The sequence below is a fragment of the Tympanuchus pallidicinctus genome, unplaced genomic scaffold (assembly GCF_026119805.1).
Source record: "Tympanuchus pallidicinctus isolate F22 unplaced genomic scaffold, pur_lepc_1.0 scaffold24, whole genome shotgun sequence".
In the NCBI taxonomy this organism is placed as follows: domain Eukaryota; kingdom Metazoa; phylum Chordata; class Aves; order Galliformes; family Phasianidae; genus Tympanuchus; species Tympanuchus pallidicinctus.
The window spans coordinates 2961692-2988892 of record NW_026294741.1 but is presented as its reverse complement, the minus strand read 5'-3'; the positions used below and the strand labels follow the sequence as shown (position 1 = coordinate 2988892).

General features: G+C 51.6%; 1 protein-coding gene across 11 annotated transcripts; it reads left to right on the top strand.

Moving 5' to 3' along the window:
* The first annotated feature begins 18 nt into the window (after positions 1-18).
* Positions 19-27201, top strand: RPH3AL (rabphilin 3A like (without C2 domains)). Of its 11 annotated transcripts, none has more exons than XM_052688541.1 (9): positions 19-92; positions 4463-4546; positions 5346-5489; positions 6426-6555; positions 9531-9617; positions 15601-15775; positions 20296-20403; positions 20567-20698; positions 25661-27201. In XM_052688541.1, the coding sequence occupies exons 2-9, from the start codon at positions 4470-4472 to the stop codon at positions 25693-25695; spliced, it is 888 nt and encodes a 295-aa protein (XP_052544501.1). In that variant the 5' UTR covers positions 19-92; positions 4463-4469; the 3' UTR covers positions 25696-27201. The 11 variants fall into 11 exon arrangements, with proteins under 11 accessions (XP_052544501.1, XP_052544500.1, XP_052544503.1 ...); XM_052688540.1 differs by lacking the exon at positions 19-92 and adding an exon at positions 458-544; XM_052688543.1 differs by lacking the exon at positions 19-92 and adding an exon at positions 616-634.

Sequence of the window (27201 nt, the reverse complement as noted above, 5' to 3'; positions counted from 1 at the left end):
GGCTGCAATGGCAGCTGGGGGACCGCTGGGGGACTGGTAGAAAAACATGCCCAGGTGACATTTTACTGAAGCAATGCACCTCCTGCCACCAGGTACGGCATGAAATTCCTTTCACTGTGACAAAATCCGATTTTCTGACCCCAATCCGAGCGCAGAGCTCTGCACAGAGCCCATCCGTGCCACTTCCCAGTCGTGCACACAGCCAGCACGCTCCTCCCTTCGGAGCTTGGTAGGGTTGGTTTGCTTCCTTCTTTTTGTTTATTTTGGTTCTCTTGGTTTATTTTGGTTCTGTTTGTTTACTATTTGGCTTCGCTTCGTTTACTTCGGCTCTTTTTTCTTTTACCTCGCTTTCTTTCCCTTCGCCTTCACTTCCCTTCCTGCCCTCCCCCTTTCCCTACAGGTGCCTTTCATCCTCCGCCCGGCTCCAACGCCGCACCCCGCAGCCCCGCCCCGCCCCGCTCCGCTCCGGGGCGGTGCAGCGGCGAGGTGCCGCCAGGGGGCGCTCTGCCCACGGGGGCGCGCGGAGCGGAGCGGTGCGGTGCAGGTGCGTTGTGTTTGTGCCGCTGCCCCGCGGGGACGGACAGACAGACGGAAAGACTGACGGAGGCTCCAGGAGGGGACGGAGCCGCGGGTGGTGGGGCTGAGCCCTGCGCTGGGAGCGGGATTTCGGGCGGAGCCTCGCGGGGAATGGGCGGGTTGCCGGAGCCCGTGCTACTGCTGGGAGGAGGCTCCGAGGGCGGGAGGGTGTCCCGTAAACCGCTGCCAAGTGCGCCTGCAACGCGGCCGGGTGACGTTCACGGGGCTGGGAGGGAGCGGCTGAGGGCTGGGGAACGGGCGAGAGGTGCGGGGCCGAAGGCAGCGCTCCCCGTGAGGCAGATGGGCTTCGGGGGCGGCCGCGTGCGGGCCTCGTCCCGCTGCTGCTCCTTTGGGTGCCGCGCTGTGCCCGTCGCGGGGCGTTGGGTCTGCGCACATCCCCAGCTCTGGGTCAAAGTCCGCGGTTCCCTCTCGTTCGGAAGGGAGTCGCGTTCAGCGGGGCGGTGCGACCTCGGTGATGCTCAGGCGGCATTTCACCAGCGGCAGAGCCCGTGGCCGCCTCAGCCAGCGGCTGGCAGGGCAGTTCCTGGTTCTTGCAAGATCACCGCGGGGGTTGGCACACGGTTCCTTGGCTCTGCCTTTCCCGTCTGCGTCCAATTCTTTCTAAGAAACTCGAGGCTGGAGCTGCAGGTTCTGCCCAGGCCTCCTGAGCTGGGTAGTGCATCAGCATAGAGAAATTAGTTTCTCTAATTGGCCGTTTAGATGCTAATTTGCTTCTCGGAGCCCTGTGCCAGGTCAGGTTGCTCCAGAACGTGAGTCAAAGAGCTGAGCAGCATGAATTATGCACCGAGCAAAGCACCTGCAGGGCTCAGGCTGGATGGGTACGGATGGACCCACGTTGCAGACCCACCTGGCTGCCCTCCCCTGCACTGCGGGCTGCAGGGTGAGTGGATCTGCTTGGGCAGAGCCTGCTCCTTTGTGGCTCACCATGTATCAAGCAGCCACATTAATGGGTGCCTCTCATTAATACAGGCTCGTTTGTGCCGTGTGCCGGTTTTCCTGTACAGCTGATTTTATCTTCCCCCTCCCAGGACTGGCACGGACCTGCAGGGCATTTTGCTTTGTAATGTCTTTAATAAGCGCCGTCTTAATGCAGTTGGGCTTCTGCCATTGCTGCCGTGCCTGGGGAGCAGCTGTGGGGCATGGGAACCTTCTGTTTTATTCCCCACGTGCTCTGTTTGGAGGTGTCCCAGGGCCGTGGGGATGTGGCACTGAGGGATGTGATCAGTGGGCACGGTGGGGGTTGGACTCAAGGATCTCAGGGGTCTTTTCCAGCCTTAATGATTCCACTCTTCTGTGTTGTATGAGCAGCAAAGCCCTGATTGAGGCTGGTGCTTGTTTGGGCACAGTCACACCACTCGTTGCCTTCAAACAGCCTCATGTCCTGCACAGGAGCCTTCCTGCACCCACGGAGCCCGGTGCCCTTATCTCCCTCATTTCTCCTCTGTCATAGCAACTGGAACGAATGCTCGCTCAGTTGCTAAGGTTATGGGGATAATGGGGTCTGGTGCCGGAGCAGAGAGTAATTACAGCACGTCTTTGTGGCAGTGGCTGGAAGGGGTGTGGGGCTGGGATGGCTCTGATGTGTGTGGTGGTCCTGGGGGAAGCCGTGAGCTCGGAGCAGGAGAGGTAATTACAGCAGCTGGGGAGCAGGAGCTCAGCTCTGTGCCACTGCTTCGTTTTTGTTTCATTTTAAAGTATTTAAAAGAAAAAATAATTGCCTAATTAATTTCCTATAAAAACAAATTAAAACAGATTGCGAGCTGCTTAGCTGAAATAACCAGGCTGTGAAAACTAGCTGGGGAGCTCTTGATGGGTCTGTGGAGGGCATTGTGGTGTTTGCAGGGCTGTGAGGAATTCATGCTTTGTGGGCACCCGCAGGCAGCTCAATGTCAGCAAAACCTTTTGGCTTTAGCTGTGATGTAGTCACCGTTTGAGGAGGAGGATGTGAACCTGGAGCATCCCTCAGGGCTGCCCAGCAGGAAGGGACTTCCAGTTCCACACTGCAGGGTTGTCACCAGCACAGCCCTGCTTCTGCTTCCCCTCTGCTCCCTGTTGGAGCTGCAGAGTGGTGTGGTTCCACATTCCCCCTCCCCTCATGCTGCTGGCTCACTGCTGAGCACAGCCAGGTGCACACAGCTTTAATGAGGATTTGTTCCGCCTGATTTCTTCCATCATAGGGAAAGGAGCAAACAGGTGGAGGGCTGTTCAGCAGGTCACAGGATGATGGCAAGGAAAGAATGCAGACCGTGGAGACGACTCCTCAGCCTGGTGTGGTTCTGCTATCAGTGTTTCTGATTAGGCTGATTGTGCTGCACTCCATGTCCAGGACAGAGATAAGAGGGAGGATGCTCTGTGCTGTCCCCATTCTGGTGCCAGCAGTCCTGTGGCTGTGTGTGTTCCTTTCTTTCCAACCCCGTTGCTGTTCCTGTTCCCCCCCAGCAGAGCCTGCAGTCCCACAGTGTTCTCATTTCCTCCACTGAGGCACTTGCATCCAACTGGGCATCTCAAAGAGGCAAAGTGCAGAGCCAGCAACATTTTGACTTTGCCTTCAGCCCCGTTGGAGCAGGTAAAGCTCTGCAGAACAAGACAGGATGCATTCAGCTGTTTCTCACCCTGTGTGCACAGCAACGTGCCTGTCCTGGGGTTGACTTCTAGACAGGCACCCCCAGGTGCTGGGCACTGTGGTGCATGGGCTGTGCTTTGCTCCATGTGTGCCTGAATGGGAGGGCAGGCCGGGCTGGAGCAGCTCTGAGCTCCTGAAGGAGCTGCAGGTGTCCCTGCGCTTCGCAGTTGAACCAGACAGCCTTAAGAGTCCCTTCCTACAGTTCTGTGATCTTGAGCTGACCCTTCAGGATGGGTTGCATCACGTGCTGTGCAGCCCAGGTCAGCGCTCTGTGCCGGGGCTGATTGCAGCACAGGGTTGGATCGATCTGCACGAGCTGCTGCTGCTATAAAAGGGCCAAGGCTGTGTGTGCTGCAGGGCTCTGTGCCTGGCACGGAAGCTCAGTGTCAGCAGCAGGCGTGGGTGCAGGCGCAGAGCCACAGCGCCGGGTGAGTGTGCTGTGAATCGAGGCTGGAACATGTGTTTTCTTGGGAATTACGGCGCGGTTGGCAGGTGGTGGGACTCGCTGCTGTTGGATCTGATGTGTTGTTTGCCAAACAGCATTAAGCGCGTTATCTCTGCTCAGCAGGTATGGTTTCAAAGCTGGCATGTGTCTGTTCTGGGGAAGGTAAGTATTAATACCTGGAAATGTATGCATTAGGGAGCTGATCCAGCGGGAGGAAGGCTCGGTGCATCGCAGTGCCTGTGCTCAAATCTGCCGGCTGCCCTTCTGGGTGCCGGTGTGAGCGCAGGAGGAGCGCTGCTGGGAGAGGTGCTGCCTCCAGCACATGCAAACAAGCTGCTATTGTGGGCTGTGTTATAAATATCTGGCTCTGACAGTGGCAGCTTTGATGAACGGAGCAACTTGCCACGGTTTGTGCTGATTGTTGTGTGGGCTTTTGCTTGTTACCCCTATTAAGGGGTGAAAACCCAACAAGCGCCGCGTCCTCCTGTCCTTCAGAGCCACCGCAGTGCTGGGGCTCCGGAGGTGACGGGGCAGAGATCGTAGCAAACAACACTTTTCTCTGGCTTTGAAATGAAAAATGGCAGCGGATCTGACAGCCCGTGGCCTTTTGCAGAGCGCTATAAAATCTCAGCTCCCAGCTTTGTCTGGGTGCAGCGTTAGGAGCTATTTATTGGCGCGTATTTCATGGAGATGATGGCATGCTTTTATTGCTGTCTGCGGGCGCGTGACGCCAGCGGGTCGCCTCCAGGACATCGCTTTGGGACGGCTGTGCCTCACGGTGCTTTGTCTCCTTCCAGGTGTGCCATGGCAGACACGATTTTTGGCAGTGGGACCGGCCCCTGGGTGTGCCCCAATGACCGGCAGCTGGCTCTGCGTGCCAAGTGAGTCCCAGCTGGCTGAAGGGAAGAGCAGCACCTCTGCAGCTGTATACATACACCCTCTGTGTAGCTGGTAGCAGCCCCCAGTGCTCCTTTGTTTTAGGATCTTGTCACTCGGTCTTATTTTCCCCTGAAGTTAAATGGCTGCGTAACCTAAAGATGAAGGGATGGAGATGAGTCAAGTGCCAGAATTGCATTTCTTACTCAGATGCTTTGCTTCTCTGGCGCTGCTACTGCTCCTGGCTGAGCACTGGGGTCAGCTGCTGGAAAATTATGGGTCATTCCATGGCTGTCTGAGTGCTTCTGCCTCCACCTGAGTGCCTCATTACAACAGCCGGGCCTGATAGTGCCCTGCGTTCTGCCAGCAGCCCTGACTTCAGCCAGTGACCTCTAAACTCCTACTAAACGGTAATTAATTGAGCTGTGAAAGCTCCGAGTGAGCCAAGGAGAAATGTCAGCTTTGTACATAGGCATGGAGGGAAGTTCCTAAAGGCTTCAGGCGCTGGAAGGAGGACAGTGCAGGTAGTCCTTGTGCGCTGCAGTCTGCTGAGGGCTTCTGTGGTGCCTGGCATCAGTGCCCATCGCTGCAAAGACAGGTTGGGTATTAAGAAAATTTTTTGTCTGAAGGAGCAGAGCTGCAGTGGCACAGCTGCCCAGGGAAGGGGGGAGTCACCATCCTGGAGAATGTTCAGCAACCGTGGAGATGTGGCACTGGGAGATGTGGTTGGTGGGCATGACTTGGTATGGCAGGGCTTGGGTTTTGCTTTCACAGCTCAGTTTCTCTGTCTGTCCCTCCCCACAGGCTCCAGACAGGCTGGTCAGTGCACACGTTCCAGACAGAGAAGCAGAGGAAGATGCAGGCGCTGAGCCCACAGGAGCTTGAGGTCATTCTGGAAGTCATCCGCAAGGCAGAGAAGCTGGACGTTGTGGAGCAGCAGCGCATCGGGTACCTTTGCTTGTTCCTTCCCTATGGGAACAGTACAGGCAGAGGTGCAGCTCTCCCAGTGTCTGAGCTCAGCCTCCAGCCCTTACAGCATCCCTTCAGCTCATTTTCCCCCTGCCGTGTTGCTTGTTTGGAGGCAACAAACACTGGGAAGGTTGGAAGATGGTTTCCCATGTCTTCCTGGAGCTTTGGGGCTTGCTGTGGTTGCAGCCACTGAATGCAGCCTGTGATAAGGCAGCTGCTGAGGCAGTGGCTGTGGAATGGGCTCAGGGAAATGCAGAGCTGTGCAGCTGCATCACTGCTGGTGGACAGCACGGCTCCATCCCTGGCAGCACACTCGGGTTTTCCCTTGCCTACAGCAGCAACCCTGTGGGATTTTGCCTGGAGCAGTGAATGGGTTTGTGTTCTACTTGGCTGAGTTCTCTGGAAGGGTTTGTTAGCTTGAACTATTTCATTTACTGGCACCTTTTCCCTTTTTGCTGCTGCAGATTTCTATTTGCTCTCAGTCCTGCTGGAGATCTGGCCTCAGCTGGGTCTGCAGTCAGCCCAAAGCAGGGAGACTAAAAGCCAGCTCATGGAATCACAGGATCATTCAGACTGGGAAAGACCAGATGCCCAAATCCAACCCCACCATGCCCCCTGACCACCTCCCTCAGTGCCACATCCCCACGGTTCCTGAACACCTCCAGGGATGGGCTCTCCCCCACCCCCCTGAGCAGCTGTACCACTGCAGCACCACTCTTCCAAAAGCAAAATATTTCCTAATAACAAGCCTGAGGAAATGCTTGAGTACAGAGGCTGAAGCGAAAGCACATTCAGTCCCAGCAAAAGGCCCGAAATCCCACAAGGAGGCTGAGTGGGGCAACACACCCGCAGGTTCTTGGCATGCCTTCTTCCTGTAGATCTGGAATCACCTCCACTTGGCTTTGTTCCCCACAGGCGCCTGGTGGAGCGGCTGGAGAACATGAGGAAGAACGCGATGGGCAACGGCCTGTCACAGTGCTTGCTGTGCAGTGAGCTGCTGGGGCTGCTGGGGAGCACGTCAGTTTTCTGCCAGGATTGCAAAAAGGTGGGTTTGCTCACCAGGGGATCCTGCCTGGAGCCAGCAGGGCTCTTTGAAAGTGGTGAGATGGATCGCTCTGTGGGGTCTTCTTAGTCCTGCATAACTGGGTCTGTGCTGTCAAGCTGTTTTCTCTGCTTACCTCATTGCTCACGATCCTGGAGTGCCTGGCCTGTGAAAGGTGGGGATGTGGCACACAGGGACGTGGTTAGTGGGCACGGTGGGGATCTGAGAAGTCTTTTTCAACCTTTGTGATTCTATGATTGATGTTCTAAACTGGTGTGAAGTTCCTGACCCTGACATACGAATTGCCCTGTGTGTTGGTGGTGGGTGTGTTGGTGGGAAGGCTGTACAGATGCTGGAGTATCAGCATGCTGTGTTCCTCACACCCTGCGCTGCTGCCTGGGATCCCAGGCAGGCAGGGGTTAAGCCTCACTGCTGTGGAGATGATGATCTCCAAGGCAACCACCTGATCCTCCCTCTGCTGGGAGGCTGCTTCTCCAGCACTTGAAGGCCATCTTTGCCAGGGGAGATGCCTCTGTAAGTGACTTTGCCTCAGTGTGGTGAGGGTCCCCGTGGGTGGATGGAAGGGTCCCTGGGGAAGTATAGCTAGGGGGACTCTCACTTATGCCACTCACCCCATCACTGAGACGTCCTGTGGATGCTCTGAGTGTATCTTGTTCCTGCGCCATGCACTAGCATGTGCTGGGAGCTCCATGTTGGGCAGCTGTGATGGAGAAGCTCCTGCGAGGTGCCAGCATCACTCCATCCGTGCTGCTGTGAGCACTGCTGCCTTTGCTGGACTGAGTCTGCTGGCTTCTGCTCTCAGAAGTGGCTGAGGCTGGGGTTATGCACAGGGTCACACTTAAGGCAGTGGCAAACACCCAGTTCTGAACCCCTGGGTCCTCAGCTGGGAGGAAAGCAGATCTTATAGGAAGGGCTGGGAAAGGAAGCAGCAGGAAGGTACAGAGGTGCAAAGGGTCTGGCATAAAGAGGAGCTTCAGGACAGCTCTTGGAGAGGAGCGTGGGCTCTGTGCAGACGTGCCTGGGGAGAATAAAGGGCTGCTGGGCAGACAGGAGGCGGCTGGCTGCTTCCTGCTTTTCAAGCATGCAGAATAACAGGATGTGCCGTATTCCTGCCTCCTTCCCCTGGCCGTTCTGCTCTCACCTGAAGCCAGCTAGGTCATGTTGCTGCAGCACTTGCTAACCTCTGCCCTGCGAGCCCCATGCACTGATGCATGGAGGCAAAAGCTGCGGGGTGCCCTGGGCTCGTCCCCTTTCTGTTTTGGTGTCAGCCCACAGCAGTCCACCCTTCAGCAGAGCATGCAGAGTGGGCTGGTACTTAAAGCTCATCCCCAGCCCAGCAGTATCCATCACTGATGCAGTTTTAGCATTATAAGCTATGGCTTTTATAAGTTGGTATTTTTCTTGCTAGCTTTGCTCTCTTACCATCTCACTGGAAAGTCATTGCAGCCCATTTAGCCCAATGACAGGGACTGCTGTAATGATACATCTGAGATGCAGCAGAGGACTTATCTTCCATGAATCCCTTCTGCTGAATAGGGGCTCTATAGCTCTTGTTGCCTGATGGATTTTCTAAGTGCCACTTCCTGCTTCTGCATTTATAGGTCAAAATGAAGAATGATTTTAATATTGTTTTTTTATTACCTTGGGAATAAATGCATTATGGCAAGAAAAAGATGTTTGCTAACACAGATGTGTTAACATTAGCAGTAGTTAGAGCATGATGTGCAGTTTACCATGCAGAGGGTATCAGGACCACATATAAAAGAAGTAGGAGAAGAAAGTGCTTTATCTTGTGTTTAATTAGGAATAAGGCTGTATTTACTGCCCTTGGTTTTTATGTCTTCTGACCCTGTGGGTGACGCTCAGTTTTCCAGCTAGGCTGCGAGGAAGGGAGGAGGAGAGCCCTCTTTTCGTGCTGGAGGTTTCAATGTTTATGGCTGGAAATAAAAGCACTTGGAAGCTCCCGCTAGAGGGAGCGTTTGAATGTCCTATACGTGCAGGGATCGGGATTTGTGAGGGTGTATTTATGGCTGAGGTGCTCCCCCAGATTTTGTTTTGAAAAGGGGAGAATTTGGGGTAGTTGTGAAGGTGATCGTTGCAGTACCACTTGCTGCCTGCGCTTGTTGGCTTGGGCAGCACCACGTTGAATATCTATGCACCAAAGCACTTAGGCTGCTCTTTATTCCTCTGCCCTTCCTAAAGCACCGCAAGCATCGACTGTCTAAGCCAGGCTTTGCTTTCCAGGCTGTGAGCAGCTTTTGCTCTGCGAGGATCAAAGAATTCATCCCATTTCTCTCCCCAGTGCAAGCCAAGCCTGATACACATCCGCTTCATTAGATGATATGAGGTGATTGGGGCTGTAAATGGCTCATAATGCTGGTGAGGATGTGAAAGTTCCCTCGTGCAGCAATAAGCTGCCATGTGCTATCAAGCATTCTGCTCAGGCAACGTGCATCCGTGCCCGCTGCCTCGGCAGCCACAAATCAATACTGCCAAGCTGCTGAAAGCAAGGGGAAGCCGGGGGGTTTCAGGCTGTGTGTAGGGAAGGGAGGAGAGGATTTATGGTTTTGCACAAACTTGTGCTCGTTTTGTGCTTGGTTGCAGCTGCTTTCCTCACCACGGCGATTGGGTTTTAGGATTTGGAGGAATAAAAAAGAAAAGGCCCTGGAGTGTCTGTGGGTTGTGAGGATTGATTTGTGCTGTCCGACTCTCTTCTCACCCACAGCCAAGGGCTGTGCTGTAGGTTTGCCTTTGTCAAGGACCCCTATAGATCTGAAGCATCTTTTTGGATGCATTTATCCAGGATAAATAAGAGAACTGTGCCATTTTATTTACTTTAAGGAACGTATTAGAGCAGGTCTGGTGGGGCAGGTGCTTCTCAGCCTTCCTCTGCTGAGGGCTGTATGGATGTGGGATGTTGCTTACACCACCTTTTTTTTTTTCCCTCCTTCTTTCAGAAAGTTTGCACCAAATGTGGCATCGAAACCTTTGGAGCCCAGAAACGTCCCCTTTGGCTGTGCAAGATCTGCAGTGAACAAAGAGAGGTAAAATGCAGCATTGTGCTGAGAGAGCATGGGCTGCACTGGGATGGAGGCTTGGATGGGGTCTTTGGGCTCAGGCCATGCACAGGGTGGTGACAGTTTGTGATGGGATGTGGGGAATAAATGCACTGTCCCCTGCCCTGTGTGTTGCTTTCTGGTGTTTCCCTACTGTGGTTATAAAGAGGCTGTTGCCTTCTGCTGCCACGCTGTTTTCCTTCTGGCTGCATGCAAATAAACCTGGCTAACGTTGGTTCTTTAATACATCTGCAATATTTGTCCCTCTAAAAATAACTCAATTGCAGCTTTCAGCTCAGTTCCTGCCCCCCCACCCCCAAATCCTCCTGTAAAATCCTATCGCCACCCTGTGAGACTTCTAATGCAGGTCTCTACATTTCTGTATCCTTCATCCTTGACTTTACACAGCCATAAGTAATGGCCTGCTTCATCCTCCTCTGCCAGCCAGCCCCAGGGCTCGCTGCTCTGCGGTGGAGCTGCTGAATTTGGTGATGACAGAAGGATTTACCCCTCGTGGTCCTCCAGCATCCACCCAGCGCAGCTATTCCTGAAACCCGTCCGTCAGTTTCTGAAGTGCAGTGAGATCATTTCTGCAGGTGTTTGAGGCAGAGAATGTCTCTGTAGGAGTTGTGGGAGCGTAGCAGAGCTCAGGTTTTAAACAGGAGGAGATGATCTGTGTGGGAGCACCTGGAAAGCTGCTGTGCAGGTAGGATGAGGGCTGTGCCCACCTTTGGTTGCTGGGTGGCAGCGTGGCTGGGGCAAACAGAGGGCATCCTGCTCCCTGGGTGCTGCTAATTGCTTAATGAACTGACTCATCCAGATGTTGTGTAATCCAGATGGCCATTCTGAAGTGTGGCAGGTCAGGGCAGTGTTGTGCTGGGAGATGGATATGGAACTGAAAATTACTTCATTTCTTCTTTTCGTATTTTTTCCTCACTCCCCAATGTATAATTGCTTTTTTTTTCTTCTTCTTCTTCTTTTGTTCCACTTTTCTTATAAAAATAATGAGCAGCCACAGACAGAGAAGAACATTATCCAGTGCTATGTGTGGCCGTGTCAGGGTATGGTAACCCTCAGAGATACAGCCAGAGCACTTCTGTAATGAAAATGAATGGAACTTTCCCCCTGAGACAGCCTCACACATACCCACATCTTACCTCACAGCCCTCAGCCTCGTCTGTCTTTTTCTGATTTCTTCAAAGATCAGGTCAGGTCTGTCTCCTTCCCTGTTTGCAGTGGCCTGGCTGTTCCATGAAGCCATTTTGGGTGTCATGATAGGACAGAGTCCATGCAGAATATCTGTTGTGCTCACCACAGTTTCCTTGTCTCTGTCTGTTGCTGTGATCTGGATCTGCCTTGTGTTGCCATCTGCTCTGGACCAAACCCATTTGGCTACACTTGTCACTGAAGTTTATATTTGCCATCAACGAGTGCAGATGGACACCTGCTTTTTTTGGGATCACGGAGTCTTATTTCTGTCTGGCCTTTGAATCTGTTTTGTGGTGAGGGGATATTGGCCCAGTTTTGTATCCTGGGATCCAGACAGGAGGCCACAAAAACACCTGGGGTCGTGTGATGCATTAGCAAGCCACTGTCACCTTTCTGAGGTAGGTGATCCCACCACTTGGACTGCAGCTGTCCCTTTAGCCCCTGCCATGCACCGAGGGAGCAGGTTGTGGCCCTTCCTCCTTCCCTCCCTCTGCATTGCATTGCCTTTCTTGGCTTTGCACCTTGCACTGCCCTTCTGGAGACCAAACGTGGGGAGCTGATCCCCTGGAACAAGTCAGAATGTGAAGGCAAGGTGGTAGTGCTGGATGTTCACATATATTAGCTAACAGCCAAAGCGTGCAGCTCTCATCCCTCCATCTTGTTATTATTTATCCCTGTAGACTTGGCTGAAGCTAGAGAAAATGTAGTGACATGGTAATTTTCTTTGCTCCTTCGTTGTGCGGACAAAATCTGTGCTGGTTTCAGTTGTGATTAAACCATCAGTGTGTGACCTGGGTCAAACAAAGACCAATGTAACAGGCAGTTGTTTACATCGGTTTTTCAGTGGGAGTCAAGTGCTCGATGCCCACAGATCCCGTTGGGAATCTCAGCCTCAGCAGCTCCAAAGTGTTCTTTGCTGTTTTGTTTCCTTGGAAAGGCTCCACTGGGAAGGCTGTGCTGCATAGCAGTGAGAGCTAAGTTGCTCTGACAGTTTGATTTCTGGAGAGTGGAGGTGATGAATGGATTCTGCCTGCTGCCTGCATCCCAGTCATCCAGAAGCAAAACGTTGCACTGGGTAGTACTGGAGCTGCCCGGTGTGATGTGTGCTTGCACAGGGAAAGCACTGCACTGTCACCATGCTGGGACCTGGCAGAGCCTGCTGGCAAAGGGAACATCCCCAGGGGCAGCAGACACTTCTAAATAAGACAGAGCCACAGCTAAGCCAGGAGCAGCCTATTGGAGAGAAGAGACTGCTTGTCCCAGCGCCTGCAGAAACATCCATTGAAAAAACACTTTTGTTCTTCCAGGGCATTTTCCTTTGCAACATCCTCCGAGTGTGGCAGAGCTATCACTGCCATGGATTGTCTTTTATTGCTCAAGAAGCAAACTCCATCCATTTTAGGTTTGCTTTCAAAGGGGCAGGACCTTCCTTCTTCCCTACGTGCTGCATCGCCTTTCTTGGCTTTGCACCTTTCTCTGCCTAGCTGGAGACTGAATGCGGAGGGTCAGGCATGCATTGTTTGCTGCATGTTTTGGCTGATAGCAGCAGGCTGTGCACAGCACCTCGCTGAACCACCGCTTCATGTACGGGCTTTTTTCATATCCGTAATTAGCGATGCTATCATCGTAATTAAAACCCTCTTGGAAGCATTCGTACACATTTACATTTGAATTGACACATCCAAAATTGTAGTGATAATGAAAACAGTTTAAGTAGGGTGGGGGGAGATGGCTTTTTTTAAACCCCATCAAATATGAAGGAACGTGTCAGCTCTCGGGACCTGCTAAAGTTTTAATTTGCCCCTCTGCTTCATTTTCCCTTTAATTTCTTCTCCTTTGCTAAATGACATTTTCATGGCTGGCTGCATCTCTGGGTTTATCAAAATAAACCGTGCAGAGGAAAGGAAGATAACTGTGCTGGAACAAGCAGCCATCTCCTCCCCTTTTGCCCCCAGGGTTTCCCTTTTCCCTTGTACACTTTGAACATCATAAAGCAACATAGCCCAGGGTTATTCCTGCCTGGTATGGCCAAACAAACCTCCTGATGGAGAGGAGTGTTTATTTCGGGTGGCTCTGGGTGGAATGGATGTGCACCTGCTCGCAATTCAGAGGACTCATCAGTAGCCTGCCGTGTTATTTTGGGGGGCGGCAGCAAGTGGGTCGACTCGAAACAGTGTCCTTAGAACAGAGCCACAGGGGAAAAAACCAGAGTGTGATTGAGAGAGGAATGATAAATGGCTGGAGGACGGCAGGCACTGCTGCTGGAGGAGCGTTGGGGTCGGAGGTGAAACGCGTTCTGCTATTCCAGAAACAAAGCCCCAAACGATTTCACCGCCTTTTAATTTTCGTCATCCTCAAGTGCCGAATGTGGGAGTTGACAACAGATTGCTGTAAATAATGTAATTGGAAAGCTCTGTGTTATGGAAAGGCAGATGAATGCAAATAGCGAGGCTGAGGAGCGTGCTCTCTTTCTCCCTGCCAGCGGTTTGCTGCGTTTTGGAGTTGTGGCAGCGGGGTGGGTGGGATGTGCTGCGTGAGGGCAATGGCAGCCGTGTCCTCCTGGGTTGCAGGTGTGCTTTGTTCTGCTGAGAGAGCCCACAGGAACTCACAGCAGCGGCTTCCCTCTTGCATGGGGACTGCAGAGCTGGGGGTGTTGTCTGTGGGCACGGCGAGGTTGGGTTGGTGGTTGGACTGGGTGATTGTGGAGGTCTTTTGCAGCCTTTACGATTCTGTTGGTGTATGGCAACCCGACGGCTGGGCCTGGTTGGGGGCTTGTTCAGTACCCGTGTTTTCAGAGGAAGGGGAAAGCAGAGTTCTGCAGAGCCCTGAGCGGGGTGTCAGCAGGACCTGGTGATTTTCCATTTGCAGGCTGTGCTGAGAGTGCTGGATAAAGTGTGCATCTGCTGCTGACTGCCAGCATGCAGCCTCATCCTGTGGCTGTGCTGGTGGATTGGTGCAGCTGTGATGGGGTGTTGATGGGGTCACAAAATGTGTTGAGCTCTCCAGTCTTGTGATGGCTGTTGAATTGTTCAAAATAATGCAGAGAGGATCTCTGGCTCAAGCAATTCCTCTTCCCCATGCTTTGCTTTTGGGTGGATGAGTCGTCGGGGGAGGCAGAAGGACAGCAGCCTGAAGGCAATCAATACTTAGCATGGATTTCTGTTGTGCTTGGCTGGGAAGCAGCAGGATTGCTCCTGAACCACTGCAGGGAAGATCCTCTGTGCTCCAGGCTTCTGCGTCCTGGGTTGGGATGGCACTGATGCACATCTTTGTTCTGTCAAGGGCTTGTGAGAGCAAAACTCTTCTCCTTGCAAAGAGCAAACCTGCTAATAAACAGGACTCCATAGCACTGTTATAGATGTATTAATTTAAAATCAAGTAGGAGCTTTGCTGTTGGGCCACTCTAGCAATCAATGAAACGAGCATCACGAGCAGTCAGTGGCATCGATTCGTTGTGATGGATGCAGGCTGAACCCAACCTGCGTGCCCAAGTGCAGAACAGCACTGGAACCGTGTTGTTGTTGTGGGGGGGTTGTGCTGGAAACCTGCAGGGAGCAATGTGCTGAGTTATTGCAGGGGAGAGCATCTCCCTAAAGCTGCAGCTATTTTAGAACTGAGCTCAAAACAACTTCAGTACTGCTGTAATGAGAGCGAAGTATTGGAAGTGAATCTGTATGCTCAGAATCGATGTGGTATTACTGGATGAGAGCTGGGTGTTTTGTATCACTGAACTTTTTCTCTAGCTGGGCTCGCTTTGTGGGGGTAATGGGAGAACCTGGAGGTGACCAACCTTTCCTTACCGCAGTCCTCGCTGCGTCTGATTGGTTTTATGTTCTGCTGAAATTGTAGTTCGCCTGGAGATAATAGGTCTCTCCAGTGCTTCAAATTAAATTACAGATGTTGCAAGGTCTGTTCGAATAACAACTGTCAAGAAAGGCTGCTTCCTCCCCAGCATTGCCCTGCAGGGACCGCGCATCCTCCTGCAGCGCCGCGCTGCTCGGAGTGCGCGTCGCTTTCACCTGGGTTTCACGACCCCGACCATTCCAGCTCTCTGTGTTGATGGCTCTGCAGGGGGAACCAGGCAATCTGCTGAGTGATCTCCTCCCATCAGTGAGATGGTGATGGCAGTGCTCTGCTTTCTGTGCCTGTGCTGAAAGAGCTGTTGGTGAGCGCCAGGTGTTGTTGCTGCCCTCTGCTTTGATTAAGCCCTGTGGTTAAAATGCAAGCTGCAAATTTACTGCTGTAATTAGGGATATCTGCGTTTGTACTTGCTGCCATCGTGGTGATGCTACATATAAAATGCTTTGAGAACTTGAAGTAGAAACCTTTATGATCTCCTCTGCTCTGAACAGAAGTACAAGGCTTCTAACCCCTTGCATGAGATAGTAATATTAACTTCTTTTTGCCCTGGCTGCCTCATTAGCTTATTATTAGACTGCTGGAAGGCACAAAAGAATTACGTTTTTGGAGACCATTTCTCCTTGTCTGAGCTGCCATCTTCTCCCCTTCCTCTTGGCTGTCAGCAGGCTTTGTATTAAATAGACTTAATAAGAGCATTTTCATCATGAGCCACATTAAAACTCAGTTGAAGAGTAGAGGGCGTTCTTACAAGAAATAGTACAGCTCAGCTCGCTCAGCTCACTTTCGGCTGCAGGATCAGACTATTTGAGTGTTCTTGTTCTGGGGGGTTTCAGGCACGCTCGTTAGTGCAGCACTTGTTCATCATGGCTTCAGGTGTTGGTTGTGTCTCTGTCTCCAACAGGTCTGGAAGAGGTCCGGCGCGTGGTTTTACAAAGGGCTGCCCAAGTACATCGCACCTCTGAAGAGCAGCAGCAGAGCTGGTGAGGTGCCCTCGCAGCCCTGGCAGAGCGAGGCTGCTGTGCTGGAGGCAGGGAGCGTGGCGACGGGTCGCTCCTTCACCTGGGCCAGGGGCAAAGGTTGGTCGTGCGCTCCTTGAGATCAGCCAAGAGTGGAGGCTTTGGGGAGGGGGCTGAGCTTTGCAGCCGAGTTGTTCTTTACGCGAGCTTTGTTGATTAACTTAGCCCTGCGCAGGGCTGGGGCCGGAGCACTGACAAGCCTGAAGATTTATCAGCTCCAGCACTCCCATCCTTGTTCTTTGAGGTAGACCTTGATTGAAGTAGACCGATGTATCACATGTGGCATCTTGGATCGCTGCCCTATCGGATCCCATTCACAGCTCTGCCTTGTAGGGCCTTTCCCCCCCCTCGCTTCCATCTGTCCGCCCTGTCATTGCTCATACACCCACTCCAGTGCTGTGCCTGGAGTCAGCTGGGGGGAAGCAGCACGGCATTGAGGAGCTGAGCATTCAGGGTCATTAGCACAGCGGTGGATGGATGCTGCCGAATTAAAGCTGCTGCCAGTCTGCTTTGATTTCTCTTCATTTCTTGCTGGTGTGCATTAACAGATCTGGCTGGCCTGTCTCCCCTTCTGTCTTTTGCTATTAGGCCCCTTCAATTGGAGAAGACCTCTCTGGTGTACAGGCAGCATACACTCTTCCACATCAAGCTAAATCTTATCAGTGTTGCAGGGGGAAATAACCTTTTAATAGACAGGGCTCCAGAGGATCATGTTTACAAGGCTTTTCTGTAGGCTCCAGCTAGGAAAGCACTCCCAACCCGATTGTAACTTTTGTAATTAAAGGCAAATTAGATCAACAATAGATGGTTGTGCTTCCCTCCAAGAGACACTTGGAAGGGGCTGTCTTAGCAAATGAACTGATTGATGAGGCGTTCTCTGTGCACATGATGAAGAAAAACACCACGGGTCAAAGATCTTGAGCCCAGACTTGTCCTGAGTTGTAGCTGAGCCTTGTTTTGGGGGAATGCCTTCCCGCACATGTTGGCAGGTGCAGGTGGGGACGACACAGCTGCCTTTGGTAAGGTTTGGTATGAGTGTTGAGATGTCTTTCTCGCTGTGCTCCAAGTTTTGACTGGCTGCTGTTTTATGGGTAATAATACCGATTTATGGGTTTATTTTATGGTGTTTTCTTCCCTTGTTGCCCTTCTCTACTAGGCTTCCTGTCCTCTGGATGGCTTCCAGTGGATGTTGGTGGCTGTAATTCATCCCTGGGATATGCAAGCTGGGAGGTTGTACATATTACCTCTTCTTTGCACCTGCCAGCACTGGGGCTTCTGCTCTTTGGCTGTGATGAGCAGGGCAAGCTTTCTTCTCCATGTGGATGTGATGTAGCAGTGTAACCAGCAATAGGAGGAGAAGTAATGGCCTCATGTTGCACCAGGGAGGGTCAGGTTGGATATTAGGAGAAGATTGGTGCTGCAATGGCACAGCTGCCCAGGGAGCTGTTGGGATCCCCATCTCTGGAGGTGTTCAGGAACCATGGGGATGTGGCCTGAGGTCAGTGTACATGGTGGGGTGGTTGGTGTTGGACCTGGGGATCTGAGGGGTCTTTTCCAATCTTAATGGTTATATGATGTCCACGGGCAAGCCCAGGAGAGGCGAGCAGTGATGTCCCTCCACATGCAGCCTTTCAGCGGGGGCAGGATGACACCTAAGTGCCTCTTTTTGGGGAAGGGAGCACTGAGGGATTCAGGAAGTCCCCACTGTGCCTGCTGCACAGGACTGAGGAACTGCAAGAATGTGCCTAATGGGAGCAGAGCCAGCCCACCAGGAAGAAGTTTTATTTTTATACACCCATTATTTCTCTCGCGCTCGCTAACGCTGGGATTTGCCATTGCCTTGAGTTTTTCTGTAATAAACAAGCAGTTGCCATGGGAACCCTGCTATTAGTTAAGGCACAAATGTATTGTCGTGGGGAGAATAGCAGTAATATTTCTGGTGCTGGGGAGCAGCTCTGCTCCATGTGGTGGAATGTGGGTGGGATTCTGCACCGGGTCAGCGGGACGGGGAGCAGCCAGCAGCAGGGCTCCGAGCTCTGAGTTCTGCAGGAGGATGGGAAGCAACTGCATGGAAATAGGAAAATAAGGAAGCATGATCCCTAAGCCGTTGCACTGCTTGGCACGAGGACTGCGTGCAGCCACGCTCATGCCAGATGCGTGCATTTAACACAAGAGCTGAACCCCAGCTTAGTGCTCCCTTCACTGGGTGCTGCCTTCCCAGCCCAGCTGTCCCCATTGCTCCCTGTGCTGCTGGAGGCTGAGCTGTGCAATGGAGGGAGTTGTTCCACGAGTGAGTGACCCGGCCCTGTGGGGATATTGCTTTTGCTGCAAGCTGTATTTTGGCTTTTTTAGGATTTTTTATTATTATTATTATTTTTATGAACTTTTTTTCCCATCAGCTGGAGATGGAGAGGAATAAATCTGTTATGTTTTCTATAAGTACAGCCGCCCAACGACTCTTATTGATATATCAGCAACTGCTGCAAGAGCAGATTTACGACTTTTGGGCTCTGGGAAGTGTCAGTAGAAGGTCTGGGAGCTTTGGGAGAAAAATTACCTTAAAGGGAAGCACCAGTGCAGTGGGTAAAACACATTTCTATTGGCAGCAAGGGAAATGAGAGCAGGCAGGGCTGCCCCTGTGATGCAGGTTCCTCCTTGTCATTAATATCTTTCTCCTCTTGTGCTGGATGGCTCTGAACTGCTGAGTGGCAGAAGGGTAGGCAGCTAAAGTCACCTCCATTGATTCATTGGGGCCTTCTCTAAATAAATCCTGACTTCCAGCATTTTTTAAAAGATTCATGGAGGAAGGAGCTGTTGGGAAGCGATTGAGGCGAAAAATAAAGAAGAGGATTGGAGTCGAGATCTATCTGGATGCCTACCTGTGTGACTTACTGTAGGGAGCCTGCTTTAGCAGGGGGTTGGGGTGGGTGACCTCCAGAGGTCTCTTCCAACCCCTACAGTTCTGTGACTCTGTGAGTGCCAAGAGAATTGTACAGTAGGACAATGGAATGGTTCTGGCAGCTGAGGTTTGGGTTTTGTAGCAGCAAGATAGGTACACACTCATTGTCTGTGCCAGGGCTCTGCTAGTGTTGCTCTGGTTTGAAGTGTTTGGGGGCAGGAGGCCGTGCTGTGGGGTTGGCAGTAGGGCACCAGCAGCCTGTCCCCAGCACACAGCACCCCATGCACAGGGAGCTGTACACCAGCACAGCATCCACAACAGTTTGCAATAACGCTGGCAGCCGGCTTTAATATCCTCAGAGATGGTAACTCTGGAAAAGCACTGTTTTAAGTATTAATACATGTTGTTTTTTTTTCTCTTTTATAAAATATTTTGTGTAGTACAGATTGCTGACTGAACGCAGGAGCGGAGGTGCTTGGCAGCAGTGTTGGACAGCTTGTGCAAGGGGAAGAATAGCAGCCCTCATGCTCTGGCCTGTGGTAAAGGGTTTGCAGCTCAGCAGGATGCATGCAGTGAGTTTAATGCTGATGAAGAGAGGTGAACTGAAACCTCTACTCTTGCACCCACAGCCCTGCAGCAGTGTGAATCCAGGCTGTGCCAGTAACACAATGCAGGGGCAAAGTGGGTACCTCTATCCTCAGCCTCAGCACTTCTGTTCCGAGATCAGGCTGTTAGTAAAGTCCAGGAGCTGCTGGGAAACACCTTTCTCATTTTGCACTGAGCAGCTGGCAGCCCAGTTATCTGTAAGGAGGAGAGGTGCTCACATAACAGCGTGGAGAAGTGGAAGCAAGCTGCTGGTCTCGGGGTTGTATCTGGTTAAATGAAGCTGTCAGCCTTTGTAGAAACTATGGAGGGTGGGAAGCAGCAGGAATAGGGCTGGGATTCATGGAAACAGAGAGACCTTGGAATGGGAGGAGAGTCTCCTTGAGAAAGAAGCGATGCCATTGCGTGGGGGGCATATGAGTAATGTAGCTCTGGGCAGTGTGCAGAGAGGGATGGGCTGATAAGGTTGGGTTCTTCGTGTCATCACTGTGGGGTTTTCTTGTTTGACGTGCTTTGTATTTACCTGGTGCCTTATAGATCTTGGAGCCTCTGCAGTGGTTCTGCAGCTTGGAGGAGCCCAGGGCTGGATCTGTAGCCTGAATTACCAACTGTCAATCCTCTTGCTGTGGAGCCAGGACCCTGTCTTCTACCCAGCCCAGCCTTTAGCATAGAATCATAGAGTTATTAAAGTTGGAACAGACCACTGAGACCAGGCTGCAAACTGCAGCAGGAAGCGACTCTCTGATGTCAGTGGGAACAATGTGTGCTGCCTGTAATCCTGGATGGGACCAGGAGGGGAGCACTGGCAGTGTGTGCACCTGCTGCAGGTGCTGGCACTGCTAGGGTTTGTGCTGCTAAGCTGTAAATCATCTGGAAAAAATGTGCCTGGTGTTTGAGAGGAAGCACAAACAGCTGGGGAAGAACTGCAGGTAGTGCTGCTTTTAGCGAGGGAGATGTGATCAGCGAGTCAGCGTTTGTTCGTGTTTTATTTGGATCCATCTGGCACCCTCTTGGTAAGTGTTATGAACATTGTGAATAACTGTCTCTCTCCTCTCCTCCCCCTTCATCTTTCTCACAGTGGTTTCTAGTGACAGCGACTCGGAGCTCAGCTCTTCCAGCCAGGAGGACAGGCCCTCATCTGCAGGGTCAAAAGACTCTCCAGGAGGAAAGCAGCAAGCAGGACAGGGTGAGGAGCTAATGTTCTATGTGGCTTTTGCCACTGGTTGCATGGGGCTGGCCCGTTATCACTCAGATAGCAGCAATGGGTTGGACTGCTGGTGGGTCCCTTAAGATCCAACCCCATCTGCTTCTTTCCCTGATAAAAACCCTCTCTCCATTGTGTCCCACAGTGCTTTCCAGGGAGCCTGGCCGTCCCATGAAGGTGTCTGGGAGCCACAGCAGTGCAGGCAGCGGGCAGGGAGAGAGCTGCCATAGTGACCAGGCAGCAGATGGACACGACAGCAGCGGCGGCAGAGGCCCAGGTAAGCAGAGCATCCCCTGTGGGGCTTGTCCCTGACTGGGGGCTGCTGTCCCTCTAAGCTGAGCCCTCTGCAAGGTGCACCTCTGTGGCCTGGCATCACCTCTCCGTGCTGTGCTGGTGGCAGGCACTGTCACGGCGTTACAGCTCACTCCTTCCCTCCTCTTGTTGTGCAGAACCTATTCTACAACATGAGTAATGGCCCAGGGTTGGAGCTTCCTGCAGCCAGCCCAGGGAGCACTAGGAGCCTCGAGCTGTTCCCTGCAAGGAGCTCGCATCTGCACAGAGCTGAGTGCTACTGGAGCAGAGCACAAATCCAGCAGCTTTATGAGACTGAAGGAAATTCTTCCTAATGTTACATAGCTCTTAAAGCTGAGCATGGCTACTTGCAGAGCTCTGCAGTGAAGGGGGGAAAAAAAAATAAGACACCTTTCCCCCTCGCCAACCTTGGAACGATTAAGTGACTGCGAGAGCAGAGCTGCCATCACATTTGATCTGGAGCAGCTGAAAGAGATGCAAATGTGCTCTCTGCAGTTCCTGTTAATGTATTCCATAAACCCCTTAAGTTATCATTTAGCACTGCTCCCTCCAGTGCTCCTGCACCCTGTGAGCTGCCACTGCTTTGTTCTCGAGCCCTTCTTGTGCTGCACGTGTTGGAGTGTAAATTGGATTAGAGAATGCAGGTTTATCCTTCAGTGCAACGTGGAGCTGTGGTTCCCCTCCCCACGCTGCCTGCGAGGAATAGCCTTCAACTGAAGGCAAATTTCAGAGATTTGCAGTTCTCTTTAATTTTGGGGGTTTTTTTTGTTGTTGTTTTTCTTGCAAAGCAATTCAGCTGAGTGATGCTTCTGCTCCATCCATCCTCTGGATTACAGTGCTGCCTCAGACTGGTGATTTATTTTTAAGCCCTTGCTGGCTTTAGGTTCCCATGGAGTGGTGGTCTGTGGACTGTGCTGTGCAACAGAGGGTTCTATGTGGATGTACTGCTTCGTGGTGCTGTGTGGCTGTGCTGTGATGCAGGTGATGGCTGTTCTGGATGCTGTCTGTACAAGGTACAGCACTTTGGAGCTTTCCTGCTACTTAAGCTGGCTGCTGTCTGGCCATGACAGTGCAAACACTGTCTCATAGGCACAAAGTGCCTTTTTTTTCCTCAGGAAAAAAAGCCCTTTTATGCAAAGCTTGGCAGGAGGAGTCAGTGCTTTCCAGTGGGATCTCTCATTGCTGGCAGGAGGGAGCTAAAATGCCATGCAGCATGGATGTACGTTAAAAAACCTGGAAATTGTGATGATCACATGAGTCCAGTTAAAACAGTCCCTGAGTTGCAAAGGGCACCCTGCTGAGGAAAAGGTTAAACCAGCCAGAATATTGGTGGAGACCTTCATTATGGCTGGGGCTGTTTATGTCCCAGCTGCTGTAAAGAGGCTGCTCAGCTCAGGGTCTGCAGGTGGAGGTGCATCACACCTCGTGCCATGTGGCACCACAAGGATGTTAAAGGCAGATCTTGCTGTTGCTTTTTGGCTCTGAAACTTTGTAGTGCTATCTGGGGAGCAGCTTTTGCTTTGTATTAGCACCTCAGGTGTTGCTCTGGCAGTGCTTTTCTTCTTCCTTCTCATTCTCACCTCTGCTCTCATTCTGCTTTCAAGCACAATGTGGCAGAACCATTCAGCACCCTTAAATCCAAGGCTGTGGGGAGCGATGCTGCAAGCACAGTCCTGAGCTCTTCAGGCCCAAAGGCCGAGACAGCAGTGTGCTCACACAGCCAACACGGCCACGGGAACACAAGGAGCTGTTAGGAAGAGTTCTGCAGGTTTCCAGCATGGTGCTCCAGCTCCGGCTGGGGTTTGGTGAGGCAGGTAATGAAGTCTGGGCTTTGTCATGGAGTGACTCATTGTCAGCGCTGCGCCGGGATTTAGGCATCCTCAGCCCTTGAGTCAAACTTGGAGAAGAGAGCAGTGAGTTGAGGAGCTGCCAAGGGCTGGTTTTTGTTTTACTGCTTGTTTTCAGAAGCGTTGTTTTCTGGGTCCTGTTGTCTCTTCTCATGGTGAAGGTCCAATTCCTGCAGGCGCAGACTGCCAGAGGTGCCCTCCAACCTTAAGCGCTGTGCCTGCTCTGAGGCTCTTCTTCCTCTTTCTGTGGCTCCTGTCTTCCTTTCCATCGAGCACCATGGGTGGATGGATATAGGGGAGGTCGTACACTGGTTTTGCAGCAGACTGTTATCATGAAGAGAAGGAAAATTGCAGATAAGAAATGCTTGTTCTCCCTTTTCCCCTTCTGTGTCCCTGCCTGGGTGGGGAGAGACTCCTTTTTCTTCAGCTGCGCAGTTGAGGGGAGAAGAGCAAAAGCCTCCCTGTTCTTAATTACGACATTTTTATTAACGAAAGGGAAAATTAAACTGCATTAAACAAAGAAACCAGCCATATATTTTGATGGATTTCATTAGCCCACGGAGAGCTTTTAATGGAGATTACAGCTTTGGGTTGGGGCTTGGCTGCTGCAGGGAGCTGATTAAGAGCACAGGGCATTGGCTGCAGTTCTTCTTTGGTGGGTTCCCACTGCAGGGCACTTTCAGAGGGGTGGGTGAATCCCATGGGTGGTCACTGGGGCACTGAGATGGTCTGTGGGCAGGGTAAGATGAGGGAGTTTGGGCTGCGGGGCTGGAGAAAGGTGTTATTTGCACTTCCCCTCGATGTGGCAAAGCAGCCACAAGACAAGCTTTTTAGTAGCACGCATCTGAGTGCAAATCATAGTCTCTCCATCTCTGCTCCTGTGCCAACATGTTGTTTAAATCATTAATACTTAAAGAGAGGTGCAGCAGCTGGCGGTTAAACAGAGCCAGAGCTGAGCACCAATGGCAGAACCGGATGGGCTCAGAGAAACGAGGCAGCCAGGGTGCAGAGCCCTTCTCTCCATGCACCAAAGCTGCAGCTCGGGGTGCCATCCCCCTGCGTGGAGCTGGGAGCACAGCCCAGAGCCGGGCAGGGAGCACTGCTTCCAGCACTCATCCGTTGGAGGGAGATCTATGCTCCATCTTTGGGAATCGATTAGGCTTAGGAAGGAGGTGGTGTCACTCCCCCTGTGTCTCAGTGCCTTCTTGGTTGGGGTTGGCATCGATTCTGGCTCATAAATATGCAAGCTGCTAACGCAGGAGATGGGCAGAGCTGCTCTACGTTATTGTGACAGGGAATTCTCAGGCCGTGTTTGAAGTTTCAAGCATTACCATCTTTGCCTTTCCTTCTGTCTCTTGGATGTCTGGTTTGCTCCCTCAGGGATGATGAGGAGGTGACATTTCACTTCATTGAGTCTACTTCATTCCGTGCAAGGGAAAAAAAAAAAATCACAAAATTGTCCTCGCATTAATTAGGCTCTGAATGAGAGAGTAATTTCTGTAATGACTTTCCTGGTGGCAGTCTTTGGGGAGGTGGCTTTTGTTTTCCTGTGCTTGGCAAGAAAGTTGCTGCTATCTTTTCTCCCTTTAATTGCTCTCCCGCCCCATTTGTGCCCCCTTGTTGTGGGCTTGAGCCTTCCTGCTGCTGAGGATGAGCTGCCCCTCTTCCACAAGTGGAAAAAACGGAATTGTGCCTTCATGGCTGAGAAGCTCTGAGCTGTCTCTGCCTTCCCCTATCAGTGCTGCAGAGCACCAAATGATCCCGCTGTATTTATAAATAAAACATGTCTTCCAGGAGTGACAGAGCTGGGAAGTGATTCAGGGTTTCTGCTTTAGGTACAATGCGCTGCTAAATAGGAACCTCAGAAGAAGCCAATGCCCCCTCCCACGTTTTAAGGAATTAAAATGTTTTCATTTTCCAGCAGTAGAACCAAAACATTTCCATTGCTTGGAGCCTCGCCTTGAAGTCGGGTTCTCAAGCCTTTCTTCGCTTAAAAAAAAATAAATTACTTTCACCATTTCTGTAATTCTTCACGGAGTTTTAAATTGAAGGCTTTTTCCTTGAAAATAGAGGAATGACAAAGACTCGTTCTCTTGTCTCTTTCACTCAATATATCTGGAAAGAAGTCTGCAGCTGGAGATGAAGCTCCTGTTTTTGTGCTTCTCGCAGACAGTCCTGGTTGTCTCTCCTGGAACCAGCATAATTTGTGTCCTGTTCAACCCAGAAAAGGGTCCTTTGGGCCCCATGTAGAAAAGGGAATGGCCTCAAGTTGTGCCATGGGAGGTTCAGATTGAATGTTAGCAACAACTTCTCCAAAGAGCAGTGGTGCGTTGGCACAGCTGCCTTGGGAGGTGGTGAGGTCCCATCCTTGGAGCTGTCAAGAACCATGGGGCTGTGACACTGAAGGCTGTGCTCAGTGGGCAAGGTGGGGTGGGGTTGGACTTGGGGATCTGAGAAGTCTTTCCCAACCGGAATGATCCTGTTACGCATGAGCCTTGCTGTCCTGTGCCCACCACCCTGCTCTGGCCCAGCTGGGGCAGGGCTGGCTCAGCAGGTGCTGTTTGGAAACCTCTAGGGCTGAGGTTTGAATTTCTGCCTGCCCTGAGTGATGTACCAGAATACCAGCTCCATCAGCGCTGCGTTTTCTTTCTCCTCCTTTCCCAATTTGCCTGTCTTTTCTTTCTTTAATAAAGTTTAATGGGCCCTGACTGCTGACAGCGTGCAGAGTAATGATGCACAGACGTTCTCTTCATTATTATTTTTAGGAAGCTCTTAAAATGGCACCAAGGAACTAAAAGCAATCTCAGATAACTTTTATCAAATCTCTCCACTCCTTTTCACACAAAGAAGGGCAACAAAGCAGGTGAAGGGGCTGGAACACGAGTGTGGGTGAGCTGTGATGCAGTGGCACAGCTGCCTGGGGAGGTGGGGTTGTCCCCATCCTGGAGAACCATGGGGATGTGGCACTGAGGACTGTGGTTGTTGTGCATGGTGGACTGGGGCTGGATATGGGAATCCCAGAGGTCTCTTCCCATCTGAATGATTCTACATTCAAACTTTTGCTCGTCTTTATTTTGAAGGTAAACGGCGCACCCACAGCAGAACCCGCTGTTGACAGAGGTGAAGATGGAGCTGAGCTGCCTGAACCCAACTCTTGCCCTCTCCTGTAGGCCTCCCTATGGACATTATCTGGTGCCAATGGGGACTTCCACGAGGCCAGCCCTGCTTCTGGTTTGGCACGGTGAAGTTTGCAGTGAGCCCACTGGTCATCATGCCCTGCACTGTGGGCAATGCAGCAGGACCAGGAGCAGTGCAAGCACTGCAGCTTTGGGTGGGAGAACACCCCTCCCCCCCCCCCCCCCAAACACCCACAGCTGGCTGCCCAAATCAGCTAAAAGCTTTCCAATTGCTTTATCTCATTAAGCTCTGCAGATTCTCCTCCCACGTGCACACCTTGTAATCTCCTGGGCAAACAGGGGCCTGCGTTGTGCCTTTTTCCTGGAAGTCTCCAGCATCTGGCTGTAGTGATGGGGTCACAGTGAGTCAGGCTGAGAGCTCTGCCCCAGTCCTGCTGCTTCCCTGGGACGGACAGTTTCCCTCCGAGTCCTGGCTGATGAGAAAAATCAAATTACTTGACATTTCTAGAGCAATTAGATCTTTAAAGGCTTGAACAAAAGCTCACTCTCTGCAAGTAGGAGTCTGTGCATTTTTATGAAATGCTTTCAATCTGACCTGTGTCTTGCTGAAGATACGAAGGATTCCAAAAAGTTCCCTCTTCAGTCATGGATTTAAAAACAATTCATGCCTGTTAATGTCAACCTGTTCCCTTGGTTATTACTCTCTTGTTCAGTGTTTCTTTGCTGCTGAGCTCTTCGTGTACATGTAGTGTATGCTCTTACAAAAGGCTGCAGTATGAAGATAAATGAGATCAGGTGCTGGAATACTCTAACAGGAGATTGGAAATCAATCCTTGACTTTCTTTCTAAGTGAATATGGTCCAGCAGAGCACTCTTCCCCTACTGCTTTTCCAGCTCATGTTGCTGGGAAAGTCCTTCCAACTGTTCCTCCTTTATGCTTCTGCTCTTTGGCAAATGAAGGCAAAGCCTTTGGGTGACACAGACTGCAGGAAGAGAAATGCCTGGACATGAGTTTCACAGCATTGGTGTTGAAGAGAGCAAGGGATGAGCTTGTTGTCCACTGAGGGATGCTCCAAGTGAAGAGGTTGTTAACCCTGGTCACCAAACCCATTCTGCCATCCATAGGAAGACTGCGTCGGAGTTAAGGGAAGGATCCAGCCCAGGAGAACATGACCTGGCCTCATCCCACTGTAACTGAACACACTCAGACTGTGCATGTTGTTCATGTTTTCAAGTTCTCCTTTCCCTTTGTTGCAATTCTCTTCATTGTATTCTGTAGCTCTGGTTGGAATATTATCCTAAAGCTGCACCAGTTGATGTCTTTTCACTTGGCTCAAAGAGGGCAAGAAGGGCTCAGTGCATGGTGCTCAGTCTACACTGGCTGTGTTGCTTTTATTGTTTTGTTGTTCTCCTCATCCCCCTCCCTTACAACTTTTATGTAGTGTTTTACTACTGGAAACAATAAAATTTTGGCTCTGGAACAA